The 16,496-nt window shown below is 41.3% G+C and overlaps 1 protein-coding gene across 2 annotated transcripts in view; it reads left to right on the forward strand.

Moving 5' to 3' along the window:
* Positions 1-401: 401 nt before the first annotated feature.
* Positions 402-16,496, forward strand: part of EXT2 (exostosin glycosyltransferase 2) — a 73,925-nt gene continuing 57,830 nt past the window's right edge. The window contains exons 1-7 of one of the 2 annotated variants that reach the window (XM_059473828.1): positions 402-476; positions 2,364-2,923; positions 3,095-3,184; positions 7,931-8,047; positions 11,460-11,655; positions 14,965-15,104; positions 15,995-16,088. In XM_059473828.1, coding sequence (XP_059329811.1) covers positions 2,388-2,923; positions 3,095-3,184; positions 7,931-8,047; positions 11,460-11,655; positions 14,965-15,104; positions 15,995-16,088 — 1,173 coding nt within the window. In that variant the 5' untranslated portion in view covers positions 402-476; positions 2,364-2,387. Of the gene's footprint in view, positions 477-1,078; positions 1,183-2,363; positions 2,924-3,094; positions 3,185-7,930; positions 8,048-11,459; positions 11,656-14,964; positions 15,105-15,994; positions 16,089-16,496 lie in introns of those variants that run through there. The other variant, XM_059473829.1, reaches the window with a different exon arrangement.

Genomic DNA, 16,496 nt, shown 5'->3' on the forward strand with positions numbered 1-16,496 from the left:
AGTGTAGATTTGGGATATTTCCTTACTGAAGTAGTGTGTTCCAGCAGAAAGTGGCACATGACCCAAATGTCCTCTGTCAACGAGAAAGCCCAGTACGGTTTTGAAAAGGCACATGGGACTGGAGAACGCAGATGCGTTGGAAAGCAGGCTGGTGGCAGCTCATGGGAACAAGTGTTGCACAGGTAGATGATGGCTGAGGTGCTCCCCATGCCCTCTCCGCCGGGAGAAGCTCCCATCCCATCCCATGCCATGCCATCCCATGCCATCTCTGTGGGGAGACCCCCGCGGGCCGGGTCTCGCTGCACGCCCGCCCTCCGGCCGCGAGAGGGCGCTGGGCGGGCGGGGCCGCTGGGCGGGCGGGGCCGCGCGTGCGCACCGGCGGGGGCGGGCCGGGGGCGGCGGTGCGGGCGGGCCCCGCGCGGAGCGGCCGGGGCGGGCGGGGCGCGGCCGGGCGGCCCCGGCGACTGCGGGCGGCGGTGAGTGCGGGCGGCGGGGGCGGCCTGTGCGGTTCCGGCGGGTGGGCGGAGAGCAGGGGCTGCGGGGGCCACAGCGGGGTGGCGGCCCGGCTGCTGCCGGCCGGGTTCCGTGCTGGCTTGGGCCCGCCCGCCGCGTCGCTCGGAAGGCGGCCCGTCCCGTCCCGTCCCGTCCCGTCCCGTCCCGTCCCGTCCCGTCCCGTTCAGTCCCTCGGCCCTTGCGGCCCGTCACGCTGTTGCCGCCTCTGTGTGTGCTGCGTCTTGCTCCCGTTACTTCCCGCACCCCAAGCCCGTACGGCTTGTGCCGTGCTTGCAGCTGCCCAGGCGGATTGTTGCTGTGTGAGAGGGAAGGTTTCCGTGCATGGAGGGGTGCCTTCCATTGAGGGCTCTTCCAGCCGGGCTCCGGGCTGGACAGGTTTGAAATGCTCGCTGCAGAGTGTCATCACGTAGCTGGTTCTGGTGCTGGGTCAGAATGAGGAATAAAGGACGTGGTTAACAGTCGGAAGCATATGGGAAGTTTTTAGTTGTAAAGCTGACTGTAATGTAGCATTCTGGCTTCTGTCCTGATAACAGCATGACACGTGTATTGCCTTGCACAGGAGATTTTAGAGGCTTCCTCCAGAATCAGATTGTGGCCATAAAGTGATGAGAAGAGCCGTTAAAAGTGGAATGTTTATTAGCATCTGAGATTATTTTAGTGCTACTGTGTGTAAGTACAGTCAAGTCATGCATTAGCCACCCCATCCTAACAGTCTTTTGTTAAGAACACAAAATAAACATAATTCAATTTGTTGCATCTTTTGATTAATAATGAAATTAATGCTTTTGTTCATTTATACTTATTTTATTCATATTTGATGTCTGCTGGATAGTTGACATGTCAGACTTACTTTATAGCTCACAGAGCAAGAAAACATCCCATTTTTCCAAAAGAAAAACACATAATTATACCATTCACATTCTTTTTCTGGAAAACATGCTTACTACTCTTCAAAAGTTCTCATTATGGAGAATTCAGGTTGAATTTACTTATTATTGAAAGTTTTAGCTGAAAACCTAAGCAAGTTGTTGCTTGCTGATTTTTCAGTCTGTAGTAAATGTAAATTGTCTTTTGCAGGAACTACAATTCTTTGTGTAGGAGCTTGTAAGAAATATCGAAGATGACAGTAGTTCGTGATACTTTATATTACATCATGTTTTTCATTTCAGCTGTAGTTCAGGCTGTAGTGAACTGATTAAATGCTTTTCTCAGTGTGGCTGCAGTGGCAGCTCATAGAACACTTTTGTGCCCCACAAGGCACATTTACAAAGATGACAAATCAATTCGTTTTTCTTGCCAGAAGTAGTTTGCCATCATTTTAATCAGATATGGTGGGACTCCTATGAAATTCTGTTTAGAAGCACCTTTACCTTAGAAACAGTATCATGGTCCTACGTTGTGTGTGATGCCCCGTTATAAGCCCTTTGTAGGTATCCAGGTTGTTTCTCCTGTAGATAAGCATTTTGTTTTTTTATTAGCATTGCCTCTGACTATGCTTTGTTGTAGGCATAGTGGGACTTATGAGGCCTCACCACTTCTGCAGTGTCTGAGATTTCCTCTCCCTCTCTCTGCCCAAGCTGTGCCTTTTTCTGGCCAGCGGTTGTTGATTGGCCCTCATCATTTCATTCGAGCCAGGCCCAGCAGATCAGCCTCAGCTGGTGCCTGCCAAGTGGCAGGCCTGCTTGGCATCCTGTGTTCCAGTGGGACTCATGAGCATCTGAAGAAAGCCTACTTCAATCTGCTGAGGCAAAGACCCTTTCCTGAAAGGAGTAACTGCATCTTTCTCTGCATTGTGGTAACTGTGTCTCTATTGTAGAGTTCCTCCTAAAACCTCTCTCTCTGTTTTATAGTGACAAGAGATAATTGGTGCCATTATGTGTGCCTCGGCCAAATACAACACCCGGGGTCCAGCCCTCATCCCAAGGATGAAAACCAAGCACCGCATCTATTACATCACTCTCTTTTCCATAGTTCTGCTTGGCCTCATTGCCACAGGAATGTTCCAGTTCTGGCCTCACTCCATTGAATCATCCAGTGACTGGACCGTTGAAAAGCGCAGTGTCCATGATGTGCCTGTGGTCAAGCTTCCTGCCGATAGCCCCATTCCTGAGCGGGGAGACCTCAGCTGCAGGATGCACACCTGCTTCGATGTCTACAGGTGTGGCTTCAATCCCAAGAACAAAATCAAAGTGTACATCTATTCACTGAAAAAGTATGTGGATGAGTATGGGACGTTGGTGAGCAACACCATTTCCAGGGAGTACAATGAGCTGCTGACGGCCATCTCTGACAGCGAATTCTACACAGACGATGTCAACCGGGCCTGCCTTTTTGTGCCATCCATAGATGTCCTCAATCAGAACGCCCTCCGGATCAAAGAGACAGCTCAGGCTTTGGCACAGCTATCCAGGTATGTGCTGAAACTTCAGTGTGTGAATGTGAAGAACACAAAGTGAAAAAAGTGAGTCTAATGCAGGAGGGGAGAACGCAGTGAGTTAATGCCAGCAGTAGGCTTTGACAGAACTTGTCTCTATGTAGAGAACACCTTTCTAACTGCAGTTTATTTCTTCTTTTGCTGTAGGTGGGATCGAGGCACAAATCATTTGCTCTTCAATATGCTGCCTGGAGGGCCACCGGATTATAACACTGCCCTAGATGTTCCTAGAGATAGGTATGTGTTGTGCTGTGTGGTGGACAGATCTGGGTTTAAGTGCCACTGAAGAAGCAACAAGCTCAGAAGGGCAATTGGTAGCAAAGGAGATGTGCTCCTTAAACTTTGCAAAGATAGACTATGACTTGCTTGCTTCTCAAAAAAGGAAAGTAAAGCCTTGTATAGAAGAGGTATTTACTTTTGAAATTTGATAGTTTAGCCCCATCCTTAAATTTATAAGGGATGTGGCTGATAGTTTGCTTTTAACTCTTGGACTTGCTATAAAGTTGGAGAACCATGATCTGGTGTGTAACTGATTATGAATGCTTTACAGAATGTTCCATTTGATGCAAATTAGAAATTCAAAGATGACTGTAGCAGCAGCTTTCTAATAGAAGTCAGGTTCTTCAGGGATATTTTAAAGCAGCTGCTCTGCTTGACAAAACTATGCTGAATTTCAATAGTTTTTGTTGTCTTAATAATTAGACTATATTAGTAATTGAACAAGTGCTCTTAGTTATTCTCTGGCAAGTGTGCTTTAAAAATATTTACCAGGAACTTAAAAGGCATACATTCTGAGCTCAATTTTCACTTGCAGGGTAGTTTAGTTTTGGAAGAGGAAAGGAGGTTGCAAGGCAAAGAAAATTGGAATTAGAGCAAGGCGATACTGTTGCTGAATGTTTCTAATATGTCAGCCTGTGTGTGCTTAGTTCTGCTGAGTTAGGTCCATTGTGACCAGGGCTTTTCCTGAAGGTCAAACTTAACTTTCTTCTGCCAAATGTTAATAAAATCTTTCCTGAGATATGGGATCTTTGCTAAGATGGTGGTCTGTGAAGTGTATCTTGTTTTCTTTTCAGCAAAGACAATTTAAAACATCCTCCCGTACCAGAACAGATTTTTTTCCTGCACATGTTTAAACAGTAAATTTCCTCATTGTAATTACATCACTGTGAAATATGTGTAAGTTTTTTCCTCCTCTGTATGAAACATGCTATATGTATGGATTAACCTGGAGAGGGCAGTCGTGCATCAGTCTCCTGCAGACAAGTCTGTTAATCTGTTAGTAAATACTTGAATTTGTTACCTTAGATTTATACTTAAGGAAAATTTTCATTTGACAGTGGCATGGACTGCATGCTTATGGATACGTGTGTCTATCAAAGAATTGAATATATTAACTGAAAGTAGTAGATATGCTACAGAACTTTTTATTTTTACTTTTTGATCTCAAATCTCTGTTTACATTTGGCCTTGCATGCCTTGGCTTAGCAGGCAGGAAGCCTATTATTTTGGTAGGTGTTTCTCCTAAGTATTTGTCATGCTAACATGGAAAACTGAGTAATTTAAGTAAAAAACTGAAGTCTTTTTTGGCATTCAGCTGATGTAGTTTGCCAATCTGACTCAGTCCACAGCTGTATGATCATGAGCTGTAATACATTAGAGAGGCAATAACAGTGCTTGGGATGGAAGAAAAAAAAGGATATTCCTTTTTGTAGGCAGTCAGCAGTTGGGCTGTTTGATGTACAGAACCTATTCTACAGGTCACAGGTATGAAGACAAGGGACCTGTGAAAGAAGTTGGGAGTGTGGACCTAGTCCTGGGGAGGCCTGAGGGTGCAGTGTGAGCTTTCAGTATGATTTTAGAGACCTTTGGAGTTCTTAGTTCATGTCTAACAGAACAAGCAACGTGGGTGTGTTTCCTTAATTTGAGAATATTTAAAGGTGTTAGGAATGGGTACACCTATGAAAGACAATTGTTTGTAGCATCACAGGGTGAGAAGCTGCTGGCCAAAATAAAGGCATGCTGGCATGGTTCAGTTGGTTTTCAATGACTTCTCTGAACTCTACCATGACAACTCTAGAAAGACTGCATTTGTGGGAGTTTGTGGATCACTTGTGAAATCCACAGGTAATATTTGTGTAGTTTGCACAGGAGTGTGGCCTGCCTTCTAATCAACATGTCTGAGACAGTTGAACTGTAGTGGATCATGAAGTTTAATAAACTTGTGTTCCAATCACTTGCTGCAGAATGTTGATTCAGATAAAGTAAGACCTTATACACAGGGGAGCAGTTCAGTTATATAATAATTTTACATCTGGAAAAATTCTTGGCTAAGATACTTCACTAAGGGGTTGTTTGTTTATTAAATCTTTAAATCCAATTTCCAAAGGCAGTGTAAAAGTGCTTTATTCCATAATTTCAAAGGTGAAATTTTGCCTTGTGGGCATGGAGTTTATGTTGCTAGTATTAGCTGCCGTTTACATTTGTAATCTCCTGCCATAAAACCTAAAAGATAAGCTCTATATTGTCTGTTAATTAGTGCTGTTGGATTCAGTACAATGATGAGGTTGAAAGGATTTCTTTTGCAGAGAAATTCTGGTGCTGTAGAATTGAATTTATGAACTAAGATACTTTTTATTTATTTCTGTTTCAGTCCGTGAATTGGGTTCAGTGCCTTGTGAAGTTTGGCAGAAAGCTACTGCAGATGGCATTGGACAGAAACATTTAGAGTACAGGCCAGCTGGAGCACTTCATGGAGAGAAAGAAGGATCAATATTTGAAAAGTGGTGAAAAGTTGCTCAGGGACAGTCATTCCTTGCTGATCAGTGCAATTTAAAGATTATTTGTCTTGAGTACATTAGGAGTTAATATCCCTACTCTCTTAACGCACTGTACAATGAAAATCCAAGTGGAGTTACTTAACTGGTGTTGGTTCCCTGTGGATTTATTTAGGTAAAAGTCTGCATGACACACATCTGCTTTCTCAAGGCTGATGAGGTGCTGTCGTGTTTTCACTGGATCCTATTAAGACAATCTGGTTCTGGTTTCCCAGTTTGGGAGGAGGGGGTGTAAAAAAGAGAAGGGAGATATAAACTGCAAGAACAGTAACACTCAAGCTAATTTTTTTTTCTCTCTTCGTGTAACTGAATTAATATGGATAAGATATAGAACATGCAGCTTCCACTGTGAGACCTAGTCATAGCACTGTTGTACATGTCACCAAAAGCAGGGGGATGGGGGACATTGGAAAGAAATTAGAAATTATTTGGAACCTAAACTCAGCATGTACTTAATTTATCATCTGGTTCTCAAGTTGATTTTTGTTCCTATCATAGTTTGTGTTCCGAATGAAGAGTCACATTTATGGCAAAGTGTGATCATGGTGTTTGAGCACTGAACAATTGTGCTGCAGGTCAGAGCAGGAAGTGAAGTATCTGTGGGCCATCTGATGGGGATTAGAACAGGCACAACATACTGGTGTTCATCCTGAGTGTCTTGTTCTGATGGGAAAAATCTTGGGTGATAATTCGGTATGATGGTAATCTCTTGTCTAACATTTGTGGAAAACTGCTTTTCCAAACACCTTACCAAGGATTTCATTCAGTGATATCTGAAAACAAGAATAGTAGCTAATGGATTGTTGGTGACTCTTCCAGTCTCATGCTGACATTTTGTTCCTGTGTGTGTCCTGATTACTGAGACCTGTGCCTGCTCTGACCTGAGCTGTGACAGTAAGGCTTCTCAGTGTAATCATAGCTGCAACAATGGGTACAGCTCCTCGAGATCATTTCTTTAGTGCCTTGTCTAGTAATGTATTTGTGTCCTGCTCCTTTCCACAGAGAAGGAGACAAACTGGAATTGAGAAATATGGTACCTCAAGCAGAACCAGTATCCCAGAAGCAGCTAAAAGTATAGCACACCCTCCTGTTGAGTGGCAAAGGACTGAAAGTTTGATCAGCTCTTTGAGAAGTCTCACAAAAGAAGCTGAATCTGGGCTTCTTTTGGAACTAGGATGATGTGTTCCTGATGCCACCTGGTCACTGGACATGAAATGACAATGGAAAAACTGTTGTCCTGTACTAGCATATTTCAAAGAGGCTTGGTTTGTGATAGGAGATAGTAGCAAACTTTTTTTTTTCTGGAATTCTGCATGATATATTGCTTTCTTCTATACATATTGTTCTCTTTTGTTTCTTAAAGCACTTCTGTGTGGCAAAAGGTTGTCCCATCTAGGAAAAGGCGCTATGCAGGTCATCCTTTTGGAAGGTTGAATTGCATTTTAATTTATCAGTCCTTGATTTTTGCCTTGCTGTCTAGAATATAGTGTCACAAGCAACCTCTCCTGTTGGAACTTAGTGTCATAACATACAGATTTCTTGTTTTCATGTTTTCTATTTATAGAATTTTTGTGTAATATAAAAATGAAATAAATTTCACTATTACGATAACTTTGAAAATACAGTTGCAAATAATTTCCATCCTGAGACATCCGAAGTCACTATAAGATGCTAAAATACTCTACTGTGATTTGTATCTGAAATACAGCTTGTCTCAAACAATTTGAAAGTTGTGCTATACCCAATTTTAGTACAGGCATCAAGGAATATCTTAACTAGTACAAATAACTCAGAATGTGTTTCTTCAGATTAAAATTGTCTTAGGATATGTAAACTTGGAAATTGCAACAATAACAGCAATATATTAATTTCCCTATATTAATGCAAAAATGGTCCATTCCTCAGTGATCCTACACAATTGTAAGCACTCTGTTAGAATGCTTACAATTACACGATCCAATTTAGCAGTAAACCAAGATGACAAAAACTAAAGTCAGCCTAAAACCAACATGAAAACATGCCACTGACAAATGCTGGGGGAAAAGCTTGTCTCGGAGCACGTGCCTTCTTGTTCTGGCAATGACAAGCAGTGAATCACTGGAGTTTGAATGTTATACATTGTCAGTTTAAACTTTCTTGTATTTTCCAGAGCTCTGTTGGCTGGTGGAGGCTTCTCCACTTGGACTTACCGGCAAGGCTACGATGTCAGCATTCCTGTTTACAGCCCATTGTCAGCAGAAGTGGATCTGCCAGAAAGAGGACCAGGGTAAAATAATACCCATGAATTGTGCAAAGTATATTCAATATTATAGTCAATTCAATATCATATTTCATATTGGTGATTGTGAAATATAAATATAGCTAATAACTTTATGGTGAGCTTGGGCAATTTTGTGTTGTTTTTAACAGCTCTTGCTGTTAAAATAGATGATGCTTTCAATGCTGATGGTTCCAGTGGTGATAGTTCAATTGTCAACTGCTCCCTCTAATAGCTTTATACTTTTCTTATATTGTGGTGCCCAAAACTGTGCAGAGGACTCAGAGTGGAGCAGTCCCCTCCTTTGACCAGCTGCCTGATGCACTCCAGGACATGGCTGGCCACCCTGGCTGCCAGGGCACTGCTGACTCATATTCAGCTTGCCATTGACTAGGACCCCCAGGTCTCTTTCCACAGGGCTGCTCTCCAGCCTCTCGTTTCCCAGTCTGTCCATACATCCAGGTTTGCCCTGTCCCAGGTACAGCCTGACATTTGTCTTTGTTAAACTTCATACTGTTGGTGATTGCCCAGCCCTTTGATTTGTTGCAATCTCTCTGCAGGGCTTCTCTGCCTTCAAGAGAGCCAAGAGCTCCTCCCAGTTTTTTGTTGTTGACAAACTTATTTAGTATCCCTTCCAGTCCCGTGTCCAAGTTGTTTATGAAGATGTGGAAGAGCTCAGGCCCTAGGCTGGAGCCCTGAGGAACCCCACTGTGACTGGTTGGCTGCCTGATGTAACACCCACCATTTGCACCTGACCTGTCATTGAGCTCATAAAAAAGAAGGACAAAAACTTGTATGTGTGATTATGGGAATACATACATCTGGAGCTTAGAATACTGATTTGATTTGTTTCTTTTTTTAAAGTAATGGAGTAAGAGATAAACACAAACAACACAACCCTCCCCTACCTGAACCTTGTAGTTGGAAATAAAGCAAGACAGTTGGGAAATAAAGCACTGATTTTCTAAGAACATGTAATTAGCCATTGAAATTAACTATCCTGGCAATGGTGGCTTCTCTAATCTGTTCATGTCTTCAGAATAAGAGGAGGTAGAGGTTTGGAAGACATGCTTTAACTGGTTATGGAAGGTTCTTTTTATATTTCATAAATCTTCTAATTACACAGCTGGAAAAGTTCCACTGTAACAAGGTCTTACTCTATTATGGTTTAAAAGATGAGCAGACAGAGGCAGTGGGGATCAGTGATCTGTCTGCTCATTGTCAACATCAAGTTTACAAATGTAGAAGCTTTAGGTCCTTTTCTTCTTACAGTGTTCTGAAGAGAATATGAATTTTCAAAATGGAAAACTGATTGAAATGGTGCACCCTGTGTTGGACACAAAAGTTATCAGTCTTTGGGTTCAGTTGTCTTTTCTGGTAAGGGCAGTGCTCCTGCTGTTGCTCTTGGCTGCTTCAAGTACAGTAATGCAGTCAGTTAGGACAAACTTGTGCAGCAGTGGTTTACTTTGCTCACACCCTTTGTGTCCCTGCTTTGTGATGCCTTGGACCAGGCCAGCGAGTGGCATCTGGTTGCATCCCAGCTGATTGTTCGTAGGTCTCAGGTGTCACTACATTGTGACACAGAGTGAAAGCAAGCTTTTTGTTTCTGTCTGGGGAGCAGAAATGTGATGATAGGCTCCAGCATGTACAGAGCCAGTTGTAAAGAGAGAAGCAGTCATATTGTTCATGTCCATGTAGTCAGATAAACTCTGTGTCTCGTTTTGGGTCGAATAAGAGAAGTAGGTCCTGTGTTCAGTAAAGGTTTTGGAGATTCCGTTTCTCAAAACTGGTTTGTTTTTTTTTTTTTAATAGTGTTGGGCAGCCTGGTGTCCGGAGTGCCATCCAGTGGCCACTCAGCGTTACTAGTGAGACGGGTTCCCAGCCTCGACTGCTTTTTGCAGGAGGGATGGGATGGGGACACACCGCCCAGAATCCAGGCTTGCTTGGGATAAACCTTTTCATCACACTGTGTTAGTGTGTTGTTTCTTGGGAGATGGCCTGTTCTTTCCTTTGTAGCAATGTTTGATAAGCTAGATTTTGAGTGTCATAGAGTGATGACAGTTTCAAGGCAAAATTTGCTTTTAAACGTGTACACAAACAGACCTTTTTTTTTTTTAGCTGGTTATATGCATTTATTATCACTCATCTGTATCATTATTTCCTTTTTTTAAGGCCTCTTACAGAGCTGAACTGAGGGGGTTTGATTTACTTGCCTTTTTATTTGGATTGCTTAAAATCCACTTCTGCTGGTAGCAAGTTGGTAGCAGAGCAGCTGGAGACTTGTGAGAAAGAATGTTTAAAAAAAATACTATGCATCTGTTAATTGGAGCAACTAGAGTGACCAGCATGAAAATGAGTAGAAGAGGTGAGAAGAGCAGCAGGAGAGGTCTGACTTTATAAAGTGTGTATGTTTGTGTGTTTTCAGAGCTGTAAATTAAAGATAGCATCACATGGAGTAAAACTGGAACCCTAAGTACAGGCCTCGTGCTTCCTGTGTTCTTTTGGCAGCATGAGGGCACTCACTCACTATATGTGTTCCTTTCACTGGGGAGTGGTTGGAGCAGTCTGACTTCAGCTGACCTGTTTTAAAAGAAAACCCAAGTAGATGAGTATAACAATTATATTACATGCTATTTTCCAGTATTAGTATAACTTTTTTAAGCAGCAAGTGCCTAATTTTAGTTGTATTCCTGTATGGTTTACTTCCAGTGTTTTTAAACATGTCAGTATTTAAAATGTTCAGCACATTTTAAATATTCATGGTTTTAGAGCATGGTATGAGTTGAGAGTGTATGAGATAACATACACCATATGGACCTTCAACTTTTCATTGGAAGTGTTGCCTTTATATTGCCCCAAGGGATAGAACTGAATCACAGTTAAAAAGATGAGCTTGTGCTATTGCTGCTGTCACCATATCAAGACTAAATAAGCTAAATACTAAATACTGAGTTGTTAGCTCAGCATCTTTTCTCAAGTAAAATTCATGAGAACATATATGGGAGGAGAAACTAGAAGCACTCAGCACTCAGTGTCCTATCTACTTTGTTTTAGTACACAAACACCAAACAAAAGTACAAACAATCCTGGCATCAGTAGCAGGCTGATTTAAAATGAAGCTAAATAATGTTTCTCTAAGTTTGTGTAGAAGTTATAATGCAGGTGCCTATTCTAATGCAATAAGCATTCTTACCAAGTACAAATAAATTCAGAATTGTAAATGATGTTGAGCCACTTGCTATCCCAGACTTTATTATATTTCATCATTACCCTTTCCAGTGTTGTCTGAAAATCTGGTCTTGGCAGCATATCCACATTTAGTAAATCTTGTTCTGCTTCTCCAGAATGGAGGGAAATGTGTTCTTGAGATCTTGGAAGTAAACTTGCAGTGCAGTCAGGTGACCTGGCTGTGTGTTTTCAGCCCTCGCAGGTATTTCATTCTCTCATCTCAGATGGCTCTGCACCCAGAGTACCGCCTGGAGCTGGAGGCTCTTCAGGCTGAGAATGGGGAGTCAGTGCTGGTCCTGGACAAATGCTCAAACCTGTCAGATGGAGTCCCTGCCGTTCGCAAGCGCTGCTACAAGAATCAAGTCTTTGATTATCCTCAGGTGCTTCAGGTAAGGCTGTCTGTCCTGCAGACTCCCCTTCCCAGCAGTGTCTGTTTTAGCTGTGATTCTGTTCCTCTTTAGCAGTGGTAGGGTACTTCCTTGTATTTAATTAGTATGCTGGATATCTTTTAAAACTGCATAATTTGTTATGTTAGCTTGAGTATTATGTCCTAACTTCATCCTTATTTTTAAGAGGGCCAAAAACGATGTGCTCAAACTTATATGTAGACTATGATTATATGAGACTGGTCATGGTGGTTTAGTAACACAAGACAGTGTTATGTAAACTTAAAAAAATTACACAGAGGATGCTGTCAAATCCAACAGCAATGGGATGCTAAAATGGAGGAAGGGAAGGAAAAACTTTTAGAGGCAGATAAAGTTGCTCACTTCAAAACTGGAGAGGAACATTGGAATCTACATCTTCCAAAACAGCTGACAAAAGGGCTTTCAGCAGGCATGAATTTGTAATTAATTTCTCAGCTATGACAATCCAGGCCTTGCTAGATGAAGCTTGGAGCTGAAGATGGCTTTGTCAATTGGATAGAAGGTTAAAATTAACTCTACTTACATGTAACACTCTTGCTGTTTAGAGTTAGTCAGATTACATTTTTTGTATGCAGCTTAGTAGTTAAATTGTACAAAACTATCTGTGTAGATATGACAGACTGAGCTAGAAGGCTTGTCAGCATGCAGCTATGAAAACATCTAGGTGAAATGTGTTTCATGGCCTTGGCCCAACTTCCAGAGGCCTTTTGATGTGTCAGTGAAGATAAAACTAGATAGTGTTCTCAGACCCTTGTGTCTCTTGGCAGTTCACTAGCAGAGGTGCTTTGGCATGCAGTGTGGTGAAGTGAGTTATGCCATAGGCCACTGTGCTCTGTCTGTGGCCACCAGCATATAATCTGTCTTTGAACTTCAGCAAATGATGGTAAAATAACAAACAAGCTGAGGAAAGCCAAAGTTTCCACCCCTCCTGTTATGTTTTGTAGGAAATATGTTTAAAATTCCATGTGGAGGAGGAGGAGAGGGAGGAAAGGGTCACTATGAGTCCTAAACTTTGAGTAAAAAAAAAAAAAAACTTGTTTGCTTTATTTCTTTAAATACAGATTGAATTGCTAAAGGATGGCAAGTCAGGCAATCTCTATCTTGCTATATATGATTTTATAACTCAGAAGAGAGCTGGCACATGCCGAGATTGTTAAAATACTTTCCCCTGCATTTCCCTTTGGAATGTCTGGCTGATAACAGTGGTGATGTGAGGAGATGTATTTATAGTAACCTTTGTCTAGACAGGAAAAATGGTTATCTGGGCAGATGAGCATGTGTGTCCACATCTGGGCTTTTTTTTTTCCTTTTTTGTCTCTCCCAGACCTTACTAGTCTCTTCCACCTGCTACTGTGTGATCTAGTGAGTCAATGGTTAAAATGTGTGTTCATTTTCTCTGCTCCTTCCCTTCCCCACACCCTTCTTTTCCTTCTCTTCCTGTCTAAGAGTGGGGGAAGGGGGACTGGGATCACAGTTCATCCTTTCCAGCACTGCCTTTACAGATGTCTTACTAGACAGACTCTTGGACTTCTGGGTTGTTAATGCTTCCTGTTTGCAGTCTTCTCTTGGATGAGATTTTCAAGGCTCTTCGTGCTCTATGGGTATGAACACAGGTCTTATGATTGCATCAGGAGACAAGTGAAGAGCCAGCAAAGCCCCTTGTATTTCCTAGTTCCATCTTGATGTTTTGCTGCCCTGCTGAGCATTCTGGCTCCTTCAGGCCATGGAACACAAGCTGGAAAGATGTTTTCTTATCTGTGGGAATCTCTGTATCAACTTTATAATTTTTCTTTCTTAAACTTAGGGATAATACTGACTTGAGATTTTCCCTGTTGTGTAGCTGAACTCTACTAGCATTTGGTTTGAGACCTTGAATCTGTAGCAAGATTCCTCAGTGGCAGTGAGAACCAAAGTCCCTAAATACAGGGTGAGGGCAACATAGTCAAGAAGTCTCTGCTGGAGGTTAAACTCAGTGCACTTTGTCTTGTTTGTTGTGGACATGAGTAAATGTCCACATTATACTCTTCTCTGTGACAACTTTTTTATCTTTGAAGCTCCTTTCCTTCTGCCCTCATTCCTTTAGAATAAGTAGCATTGATAGAGTCAATCTTTCCTTGTAGATTTCCTTTCAAGGTAAGTAATCATCCTTTATTTACCACTGGAAGTGCACTGCCCAAGACTGAACCCTGCTCTGAGTTTTGTTACTGTGAAGAGTAAGTGAATCCTTCAGATTTCTTCAATTGTACATCTTTTTGGGCTCTAATATTACCTGTGAATGGAGTGGTTTGTTTTTTCAACAGTACCACATTTCTATCCCATGAATACCTTTTATTTTCCTGTTCTTTTGTAGGAAATGTCCTCTTCTGCAAAGTGCAAATCTTAGCCAGTTACTTCATGTTTTGTATTTGTGCAGTTTGCTATTTTTCTCTAGGTGTTGAATTCTATATGCATCAGTATTTCTTAGGTGATTTATGCATATGATGTCAAAGTCTAATCCTGGTATCCATTATACCTGCTAATCCCACAAAATCATAGGTAATGTGAGCTTTAATAAGTATGGCCTTAATTCTGCTACTCAGTTAACTGAGGGACACATTGAATGCTGTTGTACTTAAAAAAGATTACTTGGTCCATCACTGTTTTATTTGTGAGCCACTGCTACCTACTTTATACTTGGAGTTCTGTAACTGGAGTTTTTGCAACTGTGGAGCCTGTAAGGGCTTTATCTAGCCCTGATTTCTTAATTTGCATGGGAAAATGCTGCCAAACATGTCAAGTGAGTTGAGATATGAAATCTGATACTTCCTCACTATCCATAGAGCTGCACTGCCTTATAACAAAAGAAAATTAAGTTGTCTCCATACTGTTTATACTCAAATAAGTTTATCTTAATTGTTGTTCATCTTGTTGTGGCAGACCTTTGAAATGTTTGAAACTTATTTTTCTCCTTGAGTTTTCTCAACTGAATTTTAAAGTTTGGCCATTAAAATAAAGCACAGAATTGTCCTACCAGTCCATTTCTCATTCCTCCACTTGTGATATTTTTCCTAGCCTCTGGAAGATAAAATTGTAAAATTATTTTGAATTAGCTAATAATTCAGAATATATTGATTGCACAGAGCAACTTGGTTTTCCTTTTGACTTGTTTTTTTGTTGTTTTTTTTTTAATGAAAGGAAGGGCAGGAAAACATAATGCATATATACATACACACACATAATGCAAATATAACATTTCCTTTTTTTCCTCATCTGTGTGTCATTTGTTGACAGGAGTCTACGTTCTGTGTTGTTCTACGTGGAGCCCGCCTGGGACAGGCAGTGCTGAGTGATGTTCTTCAAGCTGGCTGTGTCCCAGTCATCATTGCTGACTCCTACATTTTACCTTTCTCTGAGGTTCTGGACTGGAAGAGGTCTGTGCCCTCACTGTTGTACATTGAACCACTGCCTGGGATACTTCACTGCCTCAGTGATTTGAATCAAATCTGTGCGATAAGTCAAGTGTACTGTGGGTTACAGGAAATGAAATACAGAGGAAGATGCACACTGTCTTTGCTCTTGATCTATTATGTATCAAAAATAGGAGAGGAAAATAAATGAGGCTGATATGACAGAGCATTTGAATAGCTTGTAGCCCATCATTTTTTCTTCTAAAACAGATTTGCTGTATAATCTTGTGCTTGAATTCAATGAGGACTGGTTTCCATTCAGGCTCTTTTAAGGAAAATATATACTAAATATTGCATCACAGAAATGCAAATTTTCTGTATTGCACTATGATTCCTAAGTTTATATGAGATGGAAAGATATCGTTACTTTGTTACTGAGTACACTGCTAGGAGTTTAGATTGTTTTTCTATGCACTGTGCCCAGTTATATGGTCTTGGGATAGGGATAATATGTACAAAAATTATTTGGTTTATTTTTAACACTGTATATGCTATTACTGTTTGATTATTGTCAGCAAGTCAGTGGCAATCCAGAGATGAGAATTCAAGATTTCTGAATCTCTGTCCCTTCCATAGTTATTTGATTGTCTGGACAGATCAGTCTACAGACTTTGGTGGCATTATCTTTGGGCAGACTGGCTGGTGTTGGGAAGGAACTGCTGTGGAGTATTTTGTTACACTGAAAGAAAACTGCTTCTTTTTGCTTGTGTTTTTTGAATATGTCTTGTTAAAATAGGACAAGATTCTGGATTGGAAAAGCAGTCTTCTAATGAAAATTTCTTCTGGAAAACTTCTTTCAGTGTAGAATTTCTTTCTTCTCACCTTGCCATATGTTTTCTTTCCTTTGCTTGTAGGGCCTCTGTTGTCATCCCTGAAGAGAAGATGCCTGAAATGTACAGTATTCTGCAAAGCATCCCTCAGCGACAGATTGAAGAGATGCAAAGACAGGTAAAGCAATGTACCATGGTCAAATTATTGTCCTTGCTTTACTCTTGGGGTGTAGGTTCATACACCTGCCTTGTTCTGAAAGCTTTGGAATGCAGAAATATCCACTGTACTCTCATGATAATATTTTTATTATTTGACCCTGTTCTTTCTTTGTGCTAAACATCTGCATTTGGCATCACTTTTCAGTGGGATGGAAGCTCTCCCTGAGTGTACTGCCTACTGACCTCTATTAACATATTTCTGATGAAATCATGCTGTATATTTGTTTTTCTACATGGTATTTAAATGGTAGTAAAGAAGTTCAAGAGTCTGTGTTTATTTCAAAGGAACCTTTGGTTTGTATAAAAATTTTAGTCACTTAAAATGTGAGGGGAGCATTAAGTCCAAAATATTTTCAATATTTTATCT

This window comes from Ammospiza nelsoni, chromosome 6, assembly GCF_027579445.1.
Source record: "Ammospiza nelsoni isolate bAmmNel1 chromosome 6, bAmmNel1.pri, whole genome shotgun sequence".
NCBI classification, from domain to species: domain Eukaryota; kingdom Metazoa; phylum Chordata; class Aves; order Passeriformes; family Passerellidae; genus Ammospiza; species Ammospiza nelsoni.